Below are 25,032 nucleotides of genomic sequence, written 5' to 3'. Positions count from 1 at the left end.
TCAATAGATCGTACAGGTACATCAAAACCCCTCTTCCCACGCTCTTTTTTGTTTCACTGATATTTTTCAAGAAGGAGCGTGATGGAGTGCTGCATCAGATGACCTGGCCTCTACAATCACCCGACCTCAACCCAATTGGGATGGGTTTGGAATGAGTTGGAGTGAGGGAAAAGTAGCTACAAGTTCTCAGCCTATGTAGGAACTCCTTCAAGACTGTTGGAAAAGTATTCCAGGTGAAGCTGGTTGAGAGAATGCAAAGAGTGCGCAAAGCTGTCAAGGCAAAGGCTGGCTACTTAAACAAATCATATTTTAGATTCTTCTATCACTTTTGGGGTTACAACATCATTCCATATGTGTTATTTCATAGTTTTGATGTCTTCCCTATTATTCAGCAATGTACAAAATATATTTAAAAAAAAAATAACTTGAATGAGTAGGTGTGTCCAAACTTTTGACTGGTACTGTATGTTGATATTTTTTGGTGCTTAATGCATACCTGAAGATTATCTGTACTTATGGTCAAGCTCAGACTAACATGCAACTGATAACATCACCTTCCCCCTAATTGCTGAACTGCAGTGGCACCCAGAGTCACCTGTCTGGCCTGCTCCATACCTCCAGCCTTTAATTCTCCAGAGGTAGTAGGTGTTTAGTGGCTCAGAATTACCTCAGAGCATAAATGGGCACTATTGACAGCAGTGCAAAAACATACTGTCCCAACATGTGGGCACTGAGGTTTACATCCCAAATGGCTCCCTATGACCAGGGTTCTGGTGAAAGTAGTGCACTACATAGGGAAAAGGATGCCATTTGTGACAGCCACAGACTGGTCCAGTGTGGGCCTGTTTGTGTGTCGCTGTCTGACTTGGCGAGGTGTAAATAACAGGTCTGTGTTGCTGAGGTTATTAATTTTCTCCAGAGCTTTCCTTTATATGGTTTTACTGTGGACAGCACTTTGACTCCTGGAAAACTAGAGGACTTGGTGTGAACATTACATCAGTGTACTGTGTTTTGTGTCATCTCTTTCCAGCTTGGATCCTCTGCCATTCCTAGACACATGCCAGACAGAGAAATGGCTCATTTAGGGCTCATCTATCAAATTCCTCATTGAGGACTGTTGGCATGTCAGTATGTTGTTGTGGTTTTGCCACCTCACCTTACTGAAATGGAAACGTGTTGGTCAGCCCTCGCAGACTACTACACCATCCCCCAAACATTTTATTTATTATGTATTTATTTATCTTTGTAGATTTGATTTATATCAGGCTAGAGGAATATTGGAATCCAAGGCAAACAATACATAACGTTCTCTTGGATTGTGAGTCTTGCTGAGCTAAGAGAGAACGGCCGAGTTCAGACCACAATAAGCAGTCTGAATGTACAGGCATGAGTTTTGAGTGTTGTCTTGTGTTACTCAAGGGTTTTGCTCAATATAAAACTATGAAACATGACAGGTTTGAGCATACATCACAGAATGTTAGCATTTTTCAGTCCCCTCCCCCGGGGAGAGAGAGGGGGGTGAAGAGGCCAGTGACTTCCTGAACTTGGGTTATCAATAATTAACGTCCCACCAGCCTGGTTCCTCCGGGGGCTTATATTGCACTTCTGAGCTGCGGTGTCATTATACAGAGAGAGAGAGAGAGCACTCGACCCAGCTGGGGGAAGGGAGACTGCTGAGGTAGTGAACTGGACACTAGAGGAGGTTGTGTGGTTGTGAGGTGCATCTCTCTCTCTCTCTCCTTTTCTCCCTCCCTCCCTCCCTCTCTCTCGGACAGGGGCAGGGGGAGGCAGGCTGGGCTGTCCAGTAAAGCTATCCCAGGGCTCATAAGGAAGGGAACGGAACAGAAGAGAGGCTGCTGCTGTGTGCAGCTGCTCCCAACGCAGTCCCCTCTCTTCCTCTCTTTCTTTCCAACTCTCTTTCCACTGAAAACATGGAGTCCAACAGTCCTAAGAAGATCCAGTTTTCTGTGCCTGTGTTTCAGAGTCAGCTGGACCCTCAGGCATCGGAGCATGTGAGTAAGAACATTCAGTTTCGACACGATATGGTAATAAATGTTTACCATTATGACATGGTAATGTGAAGTTGATGGGATGGTGGGCTTGTTGATGGAGTGGGGGCTGTGAAGAGCTAGCTCCTCTTGAGCCTGACTGGCAGAATAAGCTTTACTTTGATCATATTATGCCTGGTTGGAAAATATGTTTTATGACATGGATTTTCCCCTGCCCCCAACACTTTCTGGATTTATTTGTCACAATCTTAGTTGCCTAAATGTTAATACAACTTGTCAGTGCTTTGAGTAAATATTGATTGGGATTTTTTTTTTTACTATTTGATTGTATCCTTATTTGTCATTATTGTGATTTTAGAAAGATAGCTTCATTCCAATTTTTGGCCAACCTCTCCCGCTCCCCACCACCACCTCCTCACCCACCCCTCTCCGAACCTACAGTACCAGTCAAAAGTTTGGACACACCTACTCAGTCAAGGGTTTTTCTTTATTTTTACTATTTTCTACATTGTAGAATAATAGTGAAGACATCAAAACTATGAAATAACACATATGGAATCATGTAGTAACCAAAAAAGTGTTAAATAAATAAATAAATACATTTGTTTAACACTTTTTCGGTTACTACATGATTCCATATGTGTTATTTCATAGTTTGATGTCTTCACTATTATTCTACAATGTAGAAAATAGTAAAAATAAAGAAAAACCCTTGAACGAGTAGGTGTGTCCAAACTTCTGACTGGTATTGTAGGTCATTGATTGTATTGACACTAAACTCTGCTCTACCACTTTGTAAAACATGCACACACAGCAAGTCTGTATCATATGCTACTGGGTTACTGGTGCTTGTTGCCTGTCTCCAGTTATCTTCAGCGCCACACTTGAACACCTCTCTTTCCTGTACTGTCCCGTCCTGTCCTATCCCGCCATGTCCTGTCTCCACCAAACAGATCCGTAAGAGGAGACCTACACCAGCTACCCATGTCATCTATCTTCCACCAGACCTAACTGCAGCAGGTAAGACACTGCTACTGAGTGAGGAACAGGGTTCCGGTCAATTCATTCAATTCCGGAAATAAACAGAAAATCCAATTCCAATTGTAATTTCCCTCACTGAAAAGCAATGGAATTGGAATTTATTTTATTTCCTGTGTTGAAATGGAATGTTGAAGCCATTTGCCAAGCTTCACTCCGCATGACTCACAAACTGTCATGGAAGTTATGTGTCTTCATGTGACAATTGTTTTGTTTTTTGTTATGCTCCAGTAGAGGCTGATTTGAGTTTAGAGGGGTTTTGTTTATGTATGTATCCCAACTTACTCGAGTTTTACTGCTAAAGAGAAGAATTAAGACTTTTTGGCTCGATCTCATTATGTCAATAAAGTGTTTTCTTTCAGAGCCGTCTGTTGATATTTAATGAAGAGCTGTGGCATATGAAGGAGTTTTGTTAATATGGGTTGAATGAGGACTAGAGACTATTCTTATGGGGTACACAAAATGGAGTGTTACTATAAGAGGTCTGGGGGGAGAAGGATGGATGGAGGTTGATAGAAGGATGGATGGAGGTTGATAGAAGGATGGATGGAGGGTGATAGAAGGATGGATGGAGGGTGATAGAAGGATGGATGGAGGGTGATAGAAGGATGGATGGAGGGTGATAGAAGGATGGATGGAGGGTGATAGAAGGATGGATGGAGATTGATAGAAGGATGGATGGAGGTTGATTGAAGGATGGATGAAGATTGATAGAAGGATGTATGGAGGGTGATAGAAGGATGGATGGAGGGGGATGGATGGATGGATGGATGGATGGATGGATGGAGGGTGATAGAAGGATGATGGAGGGTGATAAAAGGATGGATAGAGGGTGATAGAAGGATGGATAGAGGGCGATAGAAGGATGGATGGAGGGTGATAGAAGGATGGATGGAGGGTGATAGAAGGATAGATGGAGGGTGATAGAATGGATAGATGGAGGGTGATAGAATGGATGGATGGAGGGTGATAGAATGGATGGATGGAGGGTGATAGAATGGATGGATGGAGGGTGATAGAATGGATGGATGGAGGGTGATAGAATGGATAGATGGAGGGTGATAGAATGGATGGATGGAGGGTGATAGAATGGATGGATGGAGGTTGATAGAAGGATGGATGGAGGGTGATAGAAGGATGGATGGAGGGTGATAGAAGGATGATGGAGATTGATAGAAGGATGGATGGAGGTTGATTGAAGGATGGATGAAGATTGATAGAAGGATGTATGGAGGGTGGGAGATGGATGGAGGTTGATAGGATGGAATGGAGGATGGATGGATGGATGGAGGGTGATAGAAGGATGATGGAGGGTGATAGAAGGATGATGGAGGGTGATAGAAGGATGATGGAGGGTGATAGAAGGATGGATAGAGGGTGATAGAAGGATGGATGGAGGGTGATAGGATGGATAGAGGGTGATAGAAGGATGGATGGAGGATGATAGAATGGATAGATGGAGGGTGATAGAATGGATGGATGGAGGGTGATAGAAGGATGGATGGAGGGTGATAGAATGGATGGATGGAGGGTGATAGAAGGATGGATGGAGGGTGATGTTGGCCCTAGTGAATGGGAGTAACCAGAAGAGAGTAAAAAGAAAGACAAGCCTGTGCACAGCAAGGTGAATGTTCTGTCTGTGTTGCGTCATCCTGAAACAGTGAGATTGGAATCTAACCTGGGGTGAGAGATCCAGAACATTGTGTGAGAGGGTCACGATGTGACATCAGCACAAATACCTTCCCTGTGACACAGCCACAGCTTACAGCTCAGACTCCAGCACAGCCTGCTGCTTAGCCACAGTCACAACTCATACACTGCAGCACAGTCACAGCAAAACAAGCTGCCTTGTCCACACTCTGGTCCTCCCCAATACTTTAGGAAAGGTCACCATAGAGTAAGACTGGGAGGACCTATGCCAAAAGCCCCCAGGCACAGCTTTGGATGACAGTGAGACAGTGAGAAGAGGCCATAAGGACCAAACTAGAGATGTGTCTGTAACATAGAGTACGGGAGCTGTCTGTAATAGAACACTGGTGCATGTTTTACACTTCAAAGCTGATAGAAAGCTGTGCGTGCCTGAACAGTATACAAACAGGTTGTATCTATCCCATTGTACTGAGAAAGGGAAAGGGTTGGTACTGTTAATTGATGGAGGGTGTGCTGGCCCATATTTTTCTCATAGAGAGTTCCTGGCAGAGAGTAGGGGGTGTTCTTCTCTGCTTCCCAAATGGAACCCTATTCCCTATATCAGGAATATTCAACTCTTACCCTTCAAGGTCCGGCGCCGGCTGGTTTTCTGTTCTAAGTGATAATTTATTGCACCCACCTGGTGTCCCATCTAAATCCCTGATTAGAGGAGAACAATTTAAAATAGCAGTGGAACTGGCTTCGAGGTCCAGAGTTGAGTTTGAGGGCCCTATAGTGCACTACCTTTGACCCTATTGGCTCTGGTCAAAAGTATTGCACTTCATAGGAAATAGAGTGCCATTTGGGCCACTCCTGTCTCAGTGACAAACCATCTAACACACATCTATTGGGTGGCAATTAAATAGTCTGACAGAAGCCAGGCTCGGGCCCTGCATCCAGGAGCCAGTTTAGAGGTGTTACATTGTCAGAATGGCGTCTGTGTGTGTGTGTGTGTGTGTGTGTGTGTGTGTGTGTGTGTGTGTGTGTGTGTGTGTGTGTGTGTGTGTGTGTGTGTGTGTGTGTGTGTGTGTGTGTGTGTGTGTGTGTGTGTGTGTGTGTGTGTGTGTGTGTGTGTGTGTGTTGCATCACAGACCCAGGTTGGCTTTTATCCATGGATTTATTCCTCCTCAGGTCTGTGGTTTATGGCAAACTTAGGTAACTGGAGATGGTTGTGGACTACAGGAAAAAGAGGACCGAGCACGCCCCCATTCTCATCGACGGGGCTGCAGCAGAGCAGGTTGAGAGCTTCAAGTTCCTTGGTGTCCACATCACCAACAAACTAATATGGTCCAAGCACACCAAGAAAGTCGTGAAGACGGCACAACAAAATCTATTCCCCCTCAGGAGACTGAAAAGTTTTGGCATGGGTCCTCAGATCCTCAAAAGGTTCTACAGCTGCACCATCGAGAGCATCCTGACTGGTTGCATCACTGCCTGGTATGGCAACTGCTCGGTTGCGACCGCAAGGCACCACAGAGGGTAGTGCGAACGGCCCAGTAAATCACTCGGGCCAAGCTTCCTGCCATCCAGGAGCTTTATAACAGGCAGTGTCAGAGGAAAGCCCTAAAAATTGTCAAAGACTCCATCCACCCTAGTCATAGACTGTTCTCTCTGCTACCACACGGCAAGCGGTACCGGAGTGCCAAGTCTTGGTCCAAGAGGCTTCTAAACAGCTTCTACCCCCAAGTCATTAGTCAGAACACCTAATCAAATGGCTACCCAGACTATTTGCATTGCCCCCCCTTTTACACCGCTGCTACTCTCTGTTGTTATCATTTATGCATTGTAACTTGAATAACTCTACCTACATGTACATATTACCTCGACTAACTGGTGCCCCCGCACATTGACTCTGTACCGGTACCCCCCTGTATATAGTCTCGCTATTGTTATTTTACTGCTGCTCTTTAATTACTTGTTACTTTTATTTCTTATTCTTATTCATATTTTTGTTAACTGCATTGTTGGTTAAGGGCCTATAAGTAAGTATTTCACTGTAAGGTCTACACCTGTTGTATTCGGCACATGTGACTAATACAATTTGATTTGATTTGAACTGCTGCCATGAGCCTGGTTCTCTCCCTCCCTCCATCCCTCTTTCCACCCACGTCTCCAGGGGTGTAGTCAATGGCTTTATGGACAGTTTTCTCCAGCCTAGTTGTCTCGTCAAGCTCTTTGTTTAGTTGATCAATTGTTTATGCTATATGGCCTTTTACAATTACATTACCCTGTCTGTGTGTTGTGAATGGTGCTGGGTGGTGTACTGTAATGTAGTCTGGCTGTAGTTTGTCTGCTTGTGTCGAGTGAAACTTGTTTTGCTCAACTCTGTCTGTGTATGTGAGCTGCATACTCAACCCTTTTCATTATTCACACAGCCATTATTTCAGCTACAAACAGCTCCTTGTCTTGCTGATATTTCCCTGTGAATGTCATCTGAACTGTGTCTCTTGAAGAGAGGCCACTTCTGATACTGAACCTTACTGTAGTGTTGTGTGTTGTGTCCCTGGATTATTGTGTGTCCTGAATCAGAATTATATCATTGAAAACCAGATGTGTTATCAAAATATTTGAGAAGCAGTGCCCTATGGCTTTAATTGAACACTCCCAAACAGATAGATCATTTGTGAAAACCATGGAGCTGGCCTCAGAGGACAACATACTGTACAATACAGGGCGTGTGTGTTGCCCCTTGCCATGCATTCAACAAATTAGTCATGTTAATGTGTTTCACATGTTGTGTTTCCGTTCATGTACTCTTGTACTGTGTTGACCTTCAGAATAAAACATAGGCGTGTCTGTGATGCAGTCCAATTCATTTATAAACGTGGTCATGTGTGTTTCACATGTTTGTACTGTCATTGTGTTCTCCTCATCAAACAAAGGCTAGAAGGTTTTATCAATGGCCCAGTGCTGTTCATTCAACAAAATGGTCAGCTAGTTATTGATTTGAAGCTCCAGCTGTCATGTTCATGGCGATAAAACCCATCATCAGAACTGCCTCAATGACACCCTATCAATCACCCTCTGCTTGCTGGAGAACTCAATTTCAATTCAGAGGAATGTCAATGGAGGTGGAGTGGAATAAAGTGGACGAGTCACCAGTCAGCCATTAGAGCCTGAGGTCAGCAGTGATCTGGACACTGAACCGTAAACTCTCAGCCTCATGGTGACCATCTTATCTCTCTCCATCTCTCTCCCAGGGTCTTAGTCTATAATCAACCACGTCACATGTCACACGCTGTGTGTGTGTGGATGGGTGTGTGGATGGGTGGGTGTGTGTGTGTGTGTGGGTGGGTGTGTGGGTGGGTGTGTGTGTGCAGCGCCTCAACACACAGATAGTGATGTGCTGACTCCAGCCTATCACTAACTGTCTGTTTTTCTCTCCCACAGATGACAAGTATCAAGGAGAGGTAGGTTACACACACTGTCACTCATACCCGGCTGCTCTGTTTCAAATTCATGTCATGTCACAAATATAATTTCCCATAAAATCAACCTTTATTTAAATATTGCATGTTTGGATATGGACAGAATAGCCAGATCGCAAAAACCTCATCCCTAGCTGTTGCTTCTACACCTGCATTGCTTGCTGTTTGGGTTTTAGGCTGGGTTTCTGTACAGCACTTTGAGATATCAGCTGATGTACGAAGGGCTTTATAAATACATTTGATTTGATTTGGTTCAGGAGGCATTTCTGATGCTGTTGTCATTGATTCCTGAAATAGCATCAGTGAAATGGGATCTCTGGTTCTGCCTTGTTGGTTCTCATGCTGTTCTGTTCCACCCGCACCATTCCTCCTCTACACCTCCTCCCTCCATCCCTCCATCCCTCTACACCACCAGGTCCAGAGTGCAGAGTTGTCTCCTGCTCAGAGGAAACACAGCGTCTACTCTCCACCCACTATGAAAGGTACAGTACAGAACCTTGTTCACACAAACTGCCATAACATGATGAGATGGAAGCGCCATTAGTTCATACTCTCCCTTTTATTCTGGTGAGTGTAGGAAACACTGATGAAACGTCAGTAGTCAGCATTATACCTCCACAGAGACCACTGAAGTGTGTGACAGAGCTAGTCAGGTGCTGACGTAGACAGGAGGTAGCACTGTAAATCTACATTAGATATTGATTGACTGACCAGGGAAGCTACACAATCCTACTTTAGCTGCAGTGATAGACAGGGGAAAGAGAGAGCAACACCATCCTACTGCATGTAGAGGATCACAACTAATTTCAGCACAGCAGCCTGTTTATGGTCCAATAAATATTTTCTTCACAAACCTGGGTTGTTAATTAGTGTGTGGATTAGAAAATATCCAACATGGCCAAACACCCCAGGCTGGATGGCCTTGAATTCAGTTGCATGCTGAATATGGTCCAGTAAAATAATTGGTCCAGTTTTGTACATGACTGGAAAGCATAGGGCTACAGATTATACTGGTAATTAATGCAATTACGGAAACACAAAAACAACATTCTGTGTTCCCAGAAAAAATCTGAAAGGAAATAGAAAACACACATTTCTCAGTCAGGAGAGCAAAGGTTAAGATCAGAGTAGGAGACCAATTTCCGTACAAATTAAGTACACCGTTATAATTGTGATCATTGGACCTCTATAATCTACTGTGTGTGTCCTCCACAGGCAGAGAGTCCACAGACTGCTGTAGAGGCCACAGTGAGGACAGAGACAGCCTGCGTCCTACCAGACTGCCCCAGTCCCACACAGACACACTGGCCCTGTCAGATGAGCTATCAGGGGATCTGACACGACTGGCAGACACACCAAGGCGCAAAGACACCCCCTACCAACACCAGCCTCCCTTTACTCCAGGTAAGGCCATCCCAACTCCACACATATGGAGCCAGATAGCTGCCAAAAGGTTGAACGTATGTATCGTTTTGATCATATGGAGCCAGATAGCTGCCAAAAGGTTGAACGTATGTATCGTTTTGATCATATGGAGCCAGATCGCTGCCAAAAGGTTGAACGTATGTATCGTTTTGATCATATGGAGCCAGATCGCTGCCAAAAGGTTGAACGTATGTATCGTTTTGATCATATGGAGCCAGATAGCTGCCAAAAGGTTGAACGTATGTATCGTTTTGATCATATGGAGCCAGATCGCTGCCAAAAGGTTGAACGTATGTATCGTTTTGATCATATGGAGCCAGATCGCTGCCAAAAGGTTGAACGTATGTATCGTTTTGATCATATGGAGCCAGATAGCTGCCAAAAGGTTGAACGTATGTATCGTTTTGATCATATGGAGCCAGATAGCTGCCAAAAGGTTGAACGTATGTATCGTTTTGATCATATGAAGCCAGATAGCTGCCAAAAGGTTGAACGTATGTATGTTTTGATCGCACCAAAATCCATACGTAAATGGTTAGGATCGTAAGAAAAGCCATGCGTGAAACATGAGGTAAATGTTAAATTAGTACGTACGTACTACGTTACGACTCTGAATGAACATTCACACGTTCGATTCTTACTTTACGTCACCATTTACTTGGTTACAGATCTTTTTATATGTACAAACTTTTGTCAGTAGACAAACAGTAGCTAGTTGAAGTTAACCAGTCAATCAAGCAACTCTAGCTCAGACGTTAGAGTTGCTTTGCAGCTTCCGGTTTCATTTTCAAAATAAAAGTCTAGTGTTGCATCCTAAGATGCTGGGTTCTTTTACTGAAGACTCCAAAGCATGATTATAACAAACAGAACAGATTTATTTCATTGTTCCCCTTAACACATTCCAGTCTACTACTCTGTATAGTGTCTTCAGCCCAACTCCCTAATACATCATTGAACTTTAACAGCCCTTGCATCTCGTAATCCAATTAGTTCAATGCAAGAACGGAAACCCCATTGTCATTTGTTAATTTAAATAACTCAACCTATGCATACAAATCCCATTGGCTATGTGCAACCATTTTAAATCTAAACTCATTAACACATAACACATTTCGCAATACACCACACTCCTCTACAGAAATTCTCACTTCCTCTGAAAACATCCTTTTTTGGTTTTCCAAAAGAGTTTCCTGTATCAACACATATACAACCTCAGGCTCACGGTCTGGCACAATCTGTGTCTCTGTATGTGTGCCCGTCACAGTGTCCAAGTCCCAATCAGAGATGTTCCACTCTGACACATTCAGGTCTTCTCTTTCGTTGTGTTGCATCATCATTTGAGCCACATGCTTCTTACACCATTTTCCCTCAGTCTGTGCCCAGTAGGTTACAGGACCAAGTACCCTTTTCACAACCCCGGGTACCCATTTCTCTCGCTCTCCTCCCCGGTCATCTCGGGCAAGCACTGTTAGTTCACGACTGAAAAGAAATGAAGACGCTTGCCCATCCCCTTGTCCTGTATCTTAGACTGCATGTCAGCTGAAAAACTGGCTTTAACCAGTGATAACCTTGTTCTAACCTGTCGTTTTAGGAATAACTCTGCTGGACTTTTTCCAGTTGTAGCATGTGGCGTATTCCTGTTGGCAAACAGAAAGTTGTCCACACTATGCTGTACAGACCGTCCTGATGACTTGTCCTTGTCCTCTGCTGCGCCATTTGAAGCTGCATGATACGGAGCCGACTTGATATGTTTCTCCCCATTCAACTGGAAGAATGTCTCCAGGGAATGTCACTTTTGACACCAGTTGCGGCCCATTGTCTGAAACACACTCCTGAACTAACCCGTAGGCTGAGAACATTCCCTGGAGTGTCTCTACCGTGGCTGTAGCTGAAGTATTACTCATACACTTTACTTCTGGCCAGCGTGAGTATGCATCCGTGACTACTCAGAACTGGTGCTTTCCCTTTTGAGCAGGGCCTCTCAGAGGCCATTTCTAATGATGCACTGGTGCAAGGTTCAGCATTAGACTGACACACCTGGCATCTCCTTACCATGTCTTATATGTCTGAGTCTAACCTGGGCCACCAAAAGTGGCTCCTGCAAGAGCTTTCATTTTGACCATATGCCCCAAGTGGTATTCATGTAGCTCCCTCAGCAGGTCCTTCTGTAGAGTAGACCGGCACCACCGCTCTCATACCCCATAACACACAATCACTTTCTACAGTGAGCTCATCCCTTCTCCCCCAACAAGGCTTTAGTTCAGGATCAGTAACATGGTTGGGCCACCCTGTAAGTGTTAAGTGCTTCACTTTTGCCAAACCCTTGTCCTTGATAGTTTCCCTGGCGATGTCCTTAGCTAAAATGGGGAAGTACATCTAAAAATGACACTCAATAGTTTGGATTGCTCTCTGCCCCCCGGGAAGCCGGGATAACCCATCAGCATTAGCATGCTGCTGAGAGGATTTGTATTGTATGTCATACTGATATGCAGATAGTATTAACGCCACCTCTGGAGTCTGGCTGCTGCTAGAGCTGGAACTCCTGGTTTTGGTCCTAGTATTTTCACAGGGAGCTGATGGTCTGTCAGCAATGTAAACTTACGACCATATAGGTAGTCATGGAACTTCATTACCCCAAATATGATCCCTAGGGCCTCCTTCTCTATTTGGGAATACTTCACCTCTGTCTTAGTGAGTGTGTGTGAAGCATATGCAATATGCCTCTCACTACCGTCAGGCATTGTGTGTGAGATGACAGCACCCACCCCATATGGTGAGGCATCACAAGCCAATATTACTGGCATGTGTGGATCATAGTGCACTAAGACTGAGGAGGAAGACAGCTGAGTCTTCGTTGTTTCAGATGCCTGCTGACGTTGTTCTGACCACATCCAATGTCTATCTTTCTGTAAGAGCTCTGTCATAGGTTTGGTGAGAGTAAAGAGATTCTCCATGAACTTGCCATAGTAGGTAAGTAAAGCCAGATATGCTCTGAGCACTGGAGTCTTTGCTATGACTTCAGTCTTGTCCTGCACTGGATGTAGCCCCTGTTCGTGACCTAAGTTAAGTGTCAGTAGACTGAAAAAATGCACACTTGTACATGTTTACTCTTAACCCACGCTCTTGCAGCCTCTGTAACACTGCTTCTACGTTCTGTAAGTGGTCCTCTGCCGATTTCCCTGTGATAAGAATGTCATCCAGAAAGCACACAACCCCAGGTAAACCCTGTAAGGCCTGGTCCATAATACGTTGGAATACAGCTGGAGCGCTTGATACTCCATAAGGCAGTCTATTCATCTGGCATAAACCCTTCAACGTGTTTATAGTCAGGAAATGCTTTGACTCTTGATCTACCTTCACTTGCTGGTAGGCCTGTGTAAGGTCTAACTTTGTGAACTGTTTACCCCCGGCTAGAGTAGCAAACAAGTCCTGGGTGTTTGGTAACGGGTACTGGTCCACATCCACCCATGCATTTACAGACCACCTTGTAATCATGACATATTCTAACACCCCCGTTTGTTTTTGGAACGCAAACTATAGGTGCTGCCCATTCACTATTCTATGGGTGTGATCACTCTGTGTTTTTCTAGCTCTGTAAGCTGTTGGTCTACTGCCTCTCTGAGGGCATAAGGCACAGGTCTCTACAGGTCTAGCCTTACAAAACGTTGGAACAGCTTTCTCTGACACTTGAATTTTGGATTTAACTTCCTTTACCACACCCAGTTCACCACTAAATATCTCAGTATATTTTTTGCACAGCTGCGCAACTGGGTCTGACACATGGTTCACTCTTGACCAATCTCATTTGAGGTGCTGAATCCAGTTCCTCCACATTAGCGTAGGACCCTTCCCTTTTGACACAAATAGAGGCAAAGGTAACACCTGAGCACCACATTTCAATTTAACCTCCAGCTGTCCCAATAACTGAATAGGCTGAGTTGAGTAAGTTCTCAAAACAACATCACATGGTTACAGTTTATGCTTCTTAAATCTGCTGTTGTACAGCTTCCCTGAGATAATAGACATGGCAGCCCCAGTATCTACCTCCATCTTTATCTTTTCCCCTCCGTTACATCTCACCATGACCATGTACGCTTTCACATACTCACAATCACTACACACAGTAAAAAGTCCCAAGTCATTTTCTGACTGGTAATTTCTGACTGTGATGGACCCTGCAGGCGATAGCAGTTCTTCCTCCTCAACTTGATCTGTCGTCCAGTAGCGTGTCCCCTTACCTGGATTAGAGTGCTCTGTTTGAGAGTGTTACTTAGAAAACGTGCTGTTTTCCGCAGATACTCTCCCCCTGCAAGCCCTTTCAGGATGTCCAGTCTTCTGGCACGCTCTGCATTGGAACTCCTTGTAGCGGCAGGTCTGCTGTGAATGTCCTGTCCCCAAATAGCGAAAACAGGGCTTTGACGTCTCCCCCTTCTGGTCTGACATCCACTGTTTCTCCCTGGTTGATCCGGGTCGATGCCCCTCCCGTTTTGTGGTCAACTGATCGGTTCTCAACTGAGACAGTGTCTGCTGGTATTTCTGCATACTCCGGGCTGTGCACTCCAAGTTGTTGACAATGTCCAATACTTTTGCCCATGTTAAATTCTCCCCGTATGCCGTGCTTAACATCTTGCCCCAGAGCTCCTTACTGGCAACTCCATAAACTAGCTGGTAACAGCTAACTTGTCATATGTAACTGCCAGTCCCTTTAACGATGATATATACTCAGCTAAAATCTCTCCCACCAACAGTTTCCTGTTCCTGAAAAACATACCTCTCGCTCAACACGTTCCGTTTTGGCGCATAAGTTTCTCAGAGCTGAAATTAGCTAGCCTCTCTCGGCTTCTTCGGCGCTACCAAATTTTCAGCAGCGTAAACGTTTTTGAACCCACAACTGATAGAAACACCACTCTTCAGTTGTCAGCTATCTCATTGGCCTCCAAAAACGGCAAATATCGCTCCTCATATCTGCTGAAGCTCTTGTTAGCCTCCTGGAAACACAAACCGGTCTCATTACTGAAAAGTGCCATGGCTCTCATTAGCCCACACGCCTTTACTTCCCAGCTGACCAGCTACTTTACTAGTACTAGCTAACTTTATAGCTCGTTCACTCAGATGGTCATCAGTAGTCTGAGGATTTTGTCTTGAATTCCGTTATCCACATCGCCAGTTGTTGCATCCTTTTACTGAAGACTCCAAAGCATGATTATAACAATAACATAACACATTTCTCAATACACCACATCTAGAGCTTGTTTTAGAACTGTATTCAATAACGACGTTGTACCACTAGATGGCAGAGTATAGGCTTGGGCCTTCAGCAAATTACTTGTGTGAGAATGATAAAGACACAGAAGAGACTTGTCTAGAATAACCTCCTGAGCTGCAAAATAGAAAGTATTTTTTGATTTATGCTAGGCCTATTCCGCTATCTACAGTAGAAGTCGGAAGTTTACATACACTTAGGTTGGAGTCATTAAAACTTGTTTTTCAACCACTCCACAAATTTCTTGTTAACAAACTATAGTTTTGGCAAGTTGTTTAGGACATCTACTTTGTGCATGACACAAGTAATTTTTCCAACAATTGTTTACAGACAGATTATTTCACTTATAATTCACTGTATCACAATTCCAATGGGTCAGAAGTTTACATGTAAGTTGACAGTGCCTTTAGACAGCTTGCAAAATTCCAGAAAATGTCATGGCATTAGAAGCTTCTGATAGGCTAATTGACATCATTTGAGTCAATTGGAGGTGTACCTGTAGATGTATTTCAAGGCCTACTTTCAAACTCAGTGCCTCTTTGCTTGACATCATGGGAAAATCAAAAGATATCAGCCAAGACCTCAGAAAAACAATTGTAGACCTCCACAAGTCTGGTTCATCCTTGGGAGCAATTTCCAAATGCCTGAAGGTACCACATTTATCTGTACAAACAATAGTACGCAAGTATAAACCCCAATGGACCACGCAGCCGTCATACCGCTCAGGAAGGAGACACGTTCTGTCTCCTAGAGATGAACGTACTTTGGTGCGAAAAGTGCAAATCAATCCCAGAACAACAGCAAAGGACCTTGTAAAGATGCTGGAGGAAACAGGTACAAAAGTATCTAGATCCACAGTAAAACGAGTCCTATATCGACATAACCTGAAAGGCCGCTCAGCAAGGAAGAAGCCACTGCGCCAAAACCGCCATAAAAAATTCAGACTACGGTTTGCAACTGCACATGGTGACAAAGATCGTACTTTTTGGAGAAATGTCCTCTGGTCTGATGAATCAAAAATAGAACTGTTTGGCCATAATGACCATTGTTATGTTTGGAGGACAAAGAGGGATGCTTGCAAGCCGAAGAACACCATCCCAACCGTGAAGAACGGGGGTGGCAGCATCATGTTGTGGGGGTGCTTTGCTGCAGGAGGGACTGGTGCATTTCACAAAATAGATGACATCATGAGGGGGGAAAATTATGTGGATATATTGAAGCAACATCTCAAGACATCAGTCAGGAAGTTAAAGCTTGGTCGCAAATGGGTCTTCCAAATGGACAATGACCCCAAGCATACTTCCAACATTGTGGCAAAATGGCTTAAGGACAACAAAATCAAGGTATTGGAGTGCCCATCACAGAGCCCTGACCTCAATCCTATAGAAAATTTGTGGGCAGAACTGAAAAAGCGTGTGCGAGCAAGGAGGCGTACAAACCTGATTTAGTTACAGCTCTGTCAGGAGGAATGGGCCAAAATTCACCCAACTTATTGTGGGAAGCTTGTGGAACGCTACCCGAAATGTTTGACCCAAGTTAAACAATTTAAAGGCAATGCTACCAAATACTAATTGAGTGTATGTAAACTTCTGACCCACTGGTAATGTGATGAAAGAAATAAAAGCTGAAATAAATCATTCTCTCTACTATTATTCTGACATTTCACATTCTTAAAATAAAGTGGTGATCCTAACTGACCTAAGACAGGGATTTTTACTAGGATTAAATGTCAGAAATTGTGAAAAACTGAGCTTAAATGTATTTGGCTAAAGTGCATGTAAACTTCCAACTTCAACTGTATATAGTAGATGTCCTAGCCTAACTCTTTCAGGTAATACATTCACTGCAGTATTAGCCTTATATTTAGCTAATTAATGATGGGTTATGCATACTAAGCTTATATCTTTACTGTAAATATGCCATGCCATGTTATTTAATGGCCATATAATTGCAAAATGTATTTTTATAGCTGCATGGGGCTACTGTAGTGATCATGTAACCTAATGAATCTCACTTTTTCCAGTATTTGGGAGCACGGACTGTAGTCCTTATATTATTATTCCTGTTGTATTAGTGAATTCCACTCTGTATGTAGGCTTGTTATACCCATTTACATTACACAACCCCATCACGCAAAGGCTATATCCCTATCAATAAATGAGACAAAACCAAATATTGATTAAGTCTAGGCTATAACCTGTCCTGATCGAAATAGCCAAGGGGTCCCAAATGGTCAAGACTATCTATAGCCTATTCTTATTGCCGGATCTGTTTTCCGTATCAGCCACTGCAGGTGCTTCTTCAACTATTTTGTTTACATTTTATTTAGAGGCCTGTGAGCTACGGTCTCTTTTAAAGGGGAGCGCTGTAATAAATACAGTTATAAAACACAAATAGAGTTCTAAAATTGTTCAGCAAGACACTAGTACCCAAAATGATAGCCTGAAATGCCTACAAGATGGTCCATTTTTTATTTGGATAGGTCTAAATTAAACATTGAATTATTAAAGTGATAGGCTAAAGAACATAGATCATTTTGAATACACACATGGATTTCCATAAACAAATGGATAAGAGTGGTCTATTCTCTTTGATTTAGTTCCTATTGCAACTCAGACAAATGACCGAATGGATGACACACTGACTGAACTGAATGAAGGATGAATTAAATGTTAAAATATGTTGGAATGATGAGTTGCAGGCATCATGCATGCTCTGCACTTTATTTGGCTAGTAGGTAAATAGGCCTACATTAAGGTATAATGACTATGGCTGCATGCCTCCAGAAGGGCATCTTCTGAGGCTGAGCGGTGCTTTTCTGAAGGCGCATGGTGCTGTGGTGCTGCATGGAGATCACAAGCTCTTCAACTGGGCAACAGTGTTGCGATGGAGGGAATAGCCTATACGAAGACTACCTAAGACCACTGCAACAGAGTTATTGTAAAGTGTGGGAATAAGCTTATGCCAGACTTAGCCTACGTTTAACCTCTCCCTTGTTCATTTGAAAGTCCATATGTTCATATAACCCAATTCATATAAATCATGTCAAATTATTTTAAATTCATATTGAGTGCTGAAATAAATATCAAAACATTCTATAAAAAACTATTTTTAGTAGCAAAGACTTCAGTGGTCATAGATAATTCATAGATTCACCAAACATCTGTTATTATTCTATGTTTCATTATTCCTGGTAGATATGACTGGTTATGATTCATTGTTCCTGGTAGATACTACTGGTTATGATTCATTATTCCTGTTCCTGGTAGATACTACTGGTTATGATTCATTGTTCCTGGTAGATACTACTGGTTATGATTCATTATTCCTGGTAGATACTACTGGTTATGATTCATTGTTCCTGGTAGATACTACTGGTTATGATTCATTATTCCTGGTAGATACTACTGGTTATGATTCATTATTCCTATTAGATACTACTGGTTATGATTCATTGTTCCTGGTAGATACTACTGGTTATGAGTCATTATTTCTTGTAGACACTACTGGTTATGATTCATTATTCCTGGTAGATACTACTGGTTATGATTCATTATTCCTGGTAGATACTACTGGTTATGATTCATTATTCCTGGTAGATACTACTGGTTATGATTCATTATTCCTGGAAGATACTACTGGTTATGATTGCAGACATGGGATGGTGCAATATTGAATTAGTCATATTTTGATAAGGTGCATGCATGGTGATGTCCACGTCACCCAGAGATAAGAAATATAGAGATACTTTAGAGATACAGGTAGCAAACTGAAACTTCACTGTTGTAGGCACAACATAATACAGATGGTGCTATCTAGACTTGCGCTGGCAAACAAATCCGTTACATTAGCTACTTAAATGCAAAGTAAACTCAACTGAGGAGTAATAGAGAATGGAGACTTTTAACTTGGAAACGTGCTGGATACCTCTTTTCAGTTTCCAGTACTTACGTTTTTTTTTATATACCGTGTTATGCTTGTGTGCGTGGCACTCCTTACAGGGCGTTTGGTGTATCTCGCTCCATTCACACCATACAGCCCATCAACACACCGGGCCTGATGTGGAAGTCTACTGTACTCTAATAGCCTGGAACCAAATCTCTATCGGCACGCCTTACCTACGAATTTCTCAGGAGGCTATTTGGTATTCAGACTTACCTTATTTAGTTGCGTAACACGCTCTGCGGGTGTGTCTAATTTGCGCACTCTTGAATAAATGTCATTCAACCGTTGAAAACTCTCCCACTTGCTTGCCAACAGTTTCCCCTGGAGGTTTTAGTCAATTGGGTTTTCACCACATTTATCTTTAACCATCCCTTTAAATACGTTACACCTTTAACTAGAATTTTGTCGCCAGACTCAATAGAATAAATCCATCGAGAGAGGTTCAGATTATAGGGATCAATGAAAGAAGGCCATCTATGCATATTCGTCTCCATTTCAGCACCAACTGGAAGAATACAAATACTCTGATTTTATAGATTATTTATGCACATTTTAGGGTTAGGAAAGTTTGTATGAATAAAAAAAAAACGGTTTTGAGAGCCCTTATGCACGAAATACTTTATATTGATGAATACAAAATACAGAGGTTTGATTAATCCTGAAAGCTGTCATATTCAAGTTCAATACATGAAATATTGGAATGTCGAACAATAATCCTCTACCCTAATTCTCACTATCATGGAACTGTATGACAACGGTCCAGTTGTCGTGAACCGTGCGCCATGATCCACTAACGCTAGCGACCTTTAGGAACAATTTACAAGGATGTGACAGCGGAAAAAAAGGTCAACGTATGGAATGATGCAAAAATGAATGTATGTGGGTATTACCGACGGTGGCGCCCGATAGTGTCTAACATGTAACATGATACATTTATCAACACATTATAAAGCAGTGCAGGCGAGCAAGACGGTGGTCAGTGCAGATGCGTTCGTTTTTGGTAGCTGAAGGAATTATTGGATTTCCTCACCCAAATAGGACCATGTGGTCATTTCTAAGGTCTGCAAGTTATTCACCTCAAACTATTCAATTAGCGACAACACTAGATAGCCAGATCAGCTTGCTAGCTCAAAAACGAGATTGTCTACATGAAAACTTCCAGAACCAAAATAAAATAAATTGACCAATCATCAGATGGACAATTAACCGCAAAAGATGGTATGGTTTTGGGTACTCCTCTTCGGAATGTAACTGTGGGGGGAAATACTGCTGTGGGTGATGAAAATGTGGTGAGCACGGACAACAATGCTGACAACTTGCACCCATCCAGTCCCCAGCTCAGGCTTTACTTTACGACCACCACACTCCAGTCAAGCCCCAGGGGAAAAAGATGGGAGGGCAAGAGGGTGTCACCTCTTGAGATGCAAAACAATATTGTGATGCTTTTGACAGCAAAGATAGGTGAAAGGGCAAATGGCTTGGAGGACACGGTTAGGGAAAATAGGATGAAAATTGAGGCCATACAAAAAAATCTGTTGACTTTTTCTATGGAGAAGTGAAAACTAACAGATCCAGCATTGTTAATCCTGAGTTTAATAATCTATGTCTTGGATTATTCAATATTTGGAGATGTAAATATCCAGATAAAAAGGACTTCACTTGGAGTAACAAGGACATGTCAAGAATGAGTCAGGGTATCAATTGAACCATAAATTGTTACTGATCATAAAGATATATTCTTATCTTTAAATATGAATGGCTCTGATGTTAATAAACCAATCAGAGTTAAAGGAAACTCAATAGTAGACTGTTGGAAGATGATCATTTCAAGATGGATGCCAAAGATATTATACAAGACAATTGGAGGAAAGCCCAACTATTTAAGTCTTATTGGGAATTAATGAAGTATGAAATACGACAAACAGCCATGAAGAGAGGTAAAGAAATGGCTGAACTTAAAAGATTGAGGGAAGAGAAACTTGTTATCCAGAATTCATGAGAACACACAATGTTACATTCACTCCTGAGGAGTTTGAAATAGTTGTTAGAGCTGTCCCTAAAGGTGCTATTCTTCTTTTAGGAGAATATTACAATACTCCAAGTGCAACTGTTGAGGATTTTGTAGCCTCAATACAGTTAGAAGGAATTTACATTTTAAACTATAAATGTAATAATATGTATATAAAAAAACAATGTCAAGATGTTACTATTCCCTCTGCTATAATATACTAGAATGCAGTCCTAGGACAAGTGAACTGGAACAAAGTCTTGTTGTTGTCTGGCAAATATTTTATATCTAATAAGGTGAAATATCATGTAAACTTATTCATAGAATCTACCCTGTAAAGACCTTTATTATACACAGATTCAAAATAGCTATTGATAACAAATGTGTATTTTGTGGTTGTGACCCTGAGTCTTGACCATTTATTTTGGGACTGTTCTTATGTCAGATGATTTTGGAGTGAGTTCATGTTCATTTGAAAGACTCTGATATTATGTTTTATTTTGATCCAAATGATATGGACCCTGATTTTAACTTTCATTGTTCATTTGTTTATTTTTCATGGCATATTCTTTATCCATAAATGAAATGGGCGTAGTACAAACTGCTCTTCACATTGTTTAAGATAGAATTGAAATATTATTTTGAAATGATCTGTCAGTGTAAAAACAAAAAAGCAATACGTACCATAAAACTTTTTGGCTAATTGAAAATGTATCTCGATATGTAATACTCAACTGTTAGGTTTATGTACTCTTGTTTGTATAATTCTGTTTTGGTATTTGTTTTGTTCAATAATAATATATATTTTAAAATGATAAAAAATATAATGAATAAAGCAGTGCATGGAGAATGGTGTTCTCTATAGAAAAAAGAAAGTAGATGCTTTTCCACTTGGAACCAGTAGGTTCGCTCGACCATATTCATGGTTTCTTCACGCTTAAAGGTGGTGGAATTAATTAGCGAATTAAGTCAAGGACAGAATATGGCATATCTGTAGAGCAGAGTTGGCTGGTGGGATGAGCTATAGGAGGAACGGTCTTATTGTAATGGCTCGAATGACAAATGGAATGGAGTCAAACATGTCATACCTTCCCCTTTATTCAATTCCAGAAATTACAATGATCCCGTCCTCCTATAGCTCCACCCACCAGCCTCCACTGCTGTAGACACCTCCACCTTCATTTATTCAAGGTCCACCTCAGACGAATAGTGGGTGAATCTCATGCTATTCTCATGCTTAGGGTTAGAATACACAGAGAGAGAAAAGCCATAAAAAAGGAATAACATTCCATTTACAGTGTGGTTAACTGGAGTTGGAATCTGGGCCTATGTGCTGCCTTGTCACCTCAACACCTCAACGATCTAGGACCAGGCCAGTCCTCTAGTCAAGTAGGCCAGGAAAAGCCAATGTTGTTTTATTTGTAGAATGCTTAGTAACAGATGTAGCTCAACACTGTTGTTTAGGAGGTGAGGGTGAACAAATTCACATAGTCAAGTCTAGTGAGTCACACACTATGTACCGTATTTTCTTGAGACAACGGCTTGTGGGTTGATGTTGATCAGTGCTGTCGTGGGGGGGGGTAAACTAATCACCGCTTGCGTTGAAAAATGTAACGCTCCCTATACTTTCAATGCTTTATTCCACGAAAAAAAAGGTGGGTAAACCACTACACCACTGATGTAGATTGTAGTCAGCGGATATGAGTCAGAAAGAATATTGAGTCATAAGAGTGGTCATCACTGAGTGTTTATCAAGAGAGTGAAAAAAGCTCTTTGAAACATGAGCTGTTGATTGTAGCTGCAAGGAGCACTCTGGTAACCTTAACTAACAGATGGTCTGGTCACAGGACAGATGACAGTTGACCCCTATGCTGACACAAACAGCATCATGCTTACACACAACAACACAGCATCATCCTCTGAAACACTTACTACAGTCCCAACACTGATGGACATATAGTTTCATCCTTTGACAGCAAGGGGACTACACAGACAGCAATTATTGTAGTTTAGGCTTGTAGATCATGACACAGTGTGTGTCAGTGTGAAGAGCTAGTAGCTGTTAGAACATACTGAACATACTTATTGATCTCTCCGATGTGACTGCAGTCACAGTCTGCCACATTACCCATGACTATCCAGCACTCTGTCTGTCCAATCCCCAGGGGTCAAGCTGCTCAAGACCACATCAAAAGTATCCTTCCCTGAGGAGGAGGAAGAGAAAGAGGAGGAAGAGAAAGAGGAGGAGGAAGACAAGCAGAAGAACCAAAGTGAAGAGGAACACAAACTGTAGATCCATGTTTCTGTTGGTTAAAAGTTCAAACACATGACAGGGTTAAGAACTGTTGGTTAGAAATGTATCTAAACTTGATCAGGTTATCATTTCTAACCTGATAATCCATTTTATTCAGCCTTGTATTGTTGAGATCAAGAAAGGACAATTTAATTAAGTTCTCTGTATCTCAAACTCTTCTTTTAAGTCTTGGTTATGTATGGTTGATTATTGTTATATATTGTAAGAAGAGAGTATGTGGGGAATATCAACAGCAATTCTGACTGATAAGCAGTTAATGTTCACTGGAAATATACAGATTTTAGTTTTCATTTTCTCATAAAAGAAAATAACATCTACTTCTATTTTTGGCATCTCACATTGTCATCTCATAATGTAAAAACATTTGCTGATATTTCACATATATTTTTGTAGTATTTTATACTGAAACTGGGCTTTTGTGCATACAGTATAGCAGACTTGTGTACTACAGTACTCTGAGGTATGAACAAAGATGTCCTGCAAACAAGGGTCTTCTCTGGAGTTCTGGAGTGTCTTAAGTCCTAATAAAGTTACTCATTTTATGAACACTTGGCGAAACCTGTATGTTTTTTTCAACATTCATTATTGTACAAAAATGACAAACAAATGTCATTTCTAAAGCCTCATCGACACGTAAAACAACATCTGTTGCCAAACCCTCTCTTCTGAATGGCAGGCATCATTATTTTAGTAGGCTAACTGTTATCTCAGCAAATGAATTATGGGAAGATTTCATAACACAAAATAAAAATATGTACCCATATATGTAGTCAGTGTATTTCTTGTATCAATTAAGGGAGTGTAACTGTATGTAAACAGCATTACAAGGGGAAAGGTATGCAACAGCACCCCCAAGTGGGTAATATTAAGTTACATTAGAGGCCAACGTTCCAATATTACCTCTAGAGCAATTATTTTTTATGGAGGGCCACATTAGAATATATTTTTGCCATCGCGGGCCAGAATCATATTACAGGATTATACATCATGTATATGACTGTGTTGACAGATATATCTACTGTAAATCATGTCCAGATATGCTACTTATTTTACTTTTTTAATGTGCACAGAAGTAAACCAGATCCACGTTCTCCTTTTGGTAGGTATTTTCATTATTAAACATGCAATGAACTACACGGAGGGAAAAGTACACTGTGCTTTCAGCACCATGGACAAAACTCTTGTTAACGGGTATGCGCAAAAACACAAGAAAGAGAGAGAGCTCTACATTACATTTAAACTACTCAATCAATGTGAGGAGTGACGTCTCTGATGTGCATTTCCTAGAGCAGTGAAGTCAGGTATAGTTTCTGACATCGCTATGTACAGGATTGCTGAGAGGTGAGTCATTAAGAGTTTATCTGTGCCTTGACTTGTTATATTTCATCACTGAAAATGTCTGTTCACATACATAGGTAGACCCAAACAGTACAAACATCTTCTGAGCATGACTCCTAATCTTTGGAAAGTTTTGTTAATCGAGAGATGCATAGAACCTCGTCAGTGACATTGGAGAACTATTCAAAACAATCACTGCATCAGACTGAAGGTTGATAAGCTCAAGTTGCAGGTCAGTGGGAGCGTTATCCACATTGAAGGTGAAAGGAGAGGAAACCAACAGCATGTCATTTTCCAAGACTTTGAAATCCTCAAAACGACAAGAAAACTCACCGTTCATCACGCAGCAGTGATGTACAGTGCCTTGCGAAAGTATTCGGCCCCCTTGAACTTTTCGACCTTTTGCCACATTTCAGGCTTCAAACATAAAGATATAAAACTGTATTTTTTTGTGAAGAATCAACAACAAGTGGGACACAATCATGAAGTGGAACGAAATTTATTGGATATTTCAAACTTTTTTAACAAATAAAAAACGGAAAAATTGGGCGTGCAAAATTATTCAGCCCCCTTAA

General features: G+C 41.8%; 2 protein-coding genes across 4 annotated transcripts in view; one reads left to right on the top strand and one right to left on the bottom strand.

Annotated features, from left to right (window-relative positions):
- Positions 1-1,630: 1,630 nt before the first annotated feature.
- Positions 1,631-23,882, top strand: ppr1c (phosphatase 1 regulatory subunit 1C). 2 transcript variants are annotated; one of them, XM_045704349.1, is made up of 6 exons: positions 1,631-2,012; positions 2,876-3,029; positions 8,127-8,146; positions 8,580-8,646; positions 9,380-9,568; positions 22,971-23,882. In XM_045704349.1, the coding sequence occupies exons 1-6, from the start codon at positions 1,932-1,934 to the stop codon at positions 23,096-23,098; spliced, it is 639 nt and encodes a 212-aa protein (XP_045560305.1). In that variant the 5' UTR covers positions 1,631-1,931; the 3' UTR covers positions 23,099-23,882.
- The window catches only part of LOC106582264 (calcium/calmodulin-dependent 3',5'-cyclic nucleotide phosphodiesterase 1A), a 101,314-nt gene continuing 98,970 nt past the window's right edge, over positions 22,689-25,032 (bottom strand). The window contains exon 15 of one of the 2 annotated variants that reach the window (XM_045704723.1): positions 22,689-23,009. In XM_045704723.1, coding sequence (XP_045560679.1) covers positions 22,930-23,009 — 80 coding nt within the window. In that variant the 3' untranslated portion in view covers positions 22,689-22,929. The remainder of the gene's footprint in view (positions 23,010-25,032) is intronic. The other variant, XM_045704721.1, reaches the window with a different exon arrangement.

This window comes from Salmo salar, chromosome ssa21 (assembly GCF_905237065.1).
Source record: "Salmo salar chromosome ssa21, Ssal_v3.1, whole genome shotgun sequence".
Lineage (NCBI taxonomy): Eukaryota > Metazoa > Chordata > Actinopteri > Salmoniformes > Salmonidae > Salmo > Salmo salar.
Note: the sequence above shows the minus strand (reverse complement) of the source record. Positions and strands in the feature narration are given on the sequence as shown.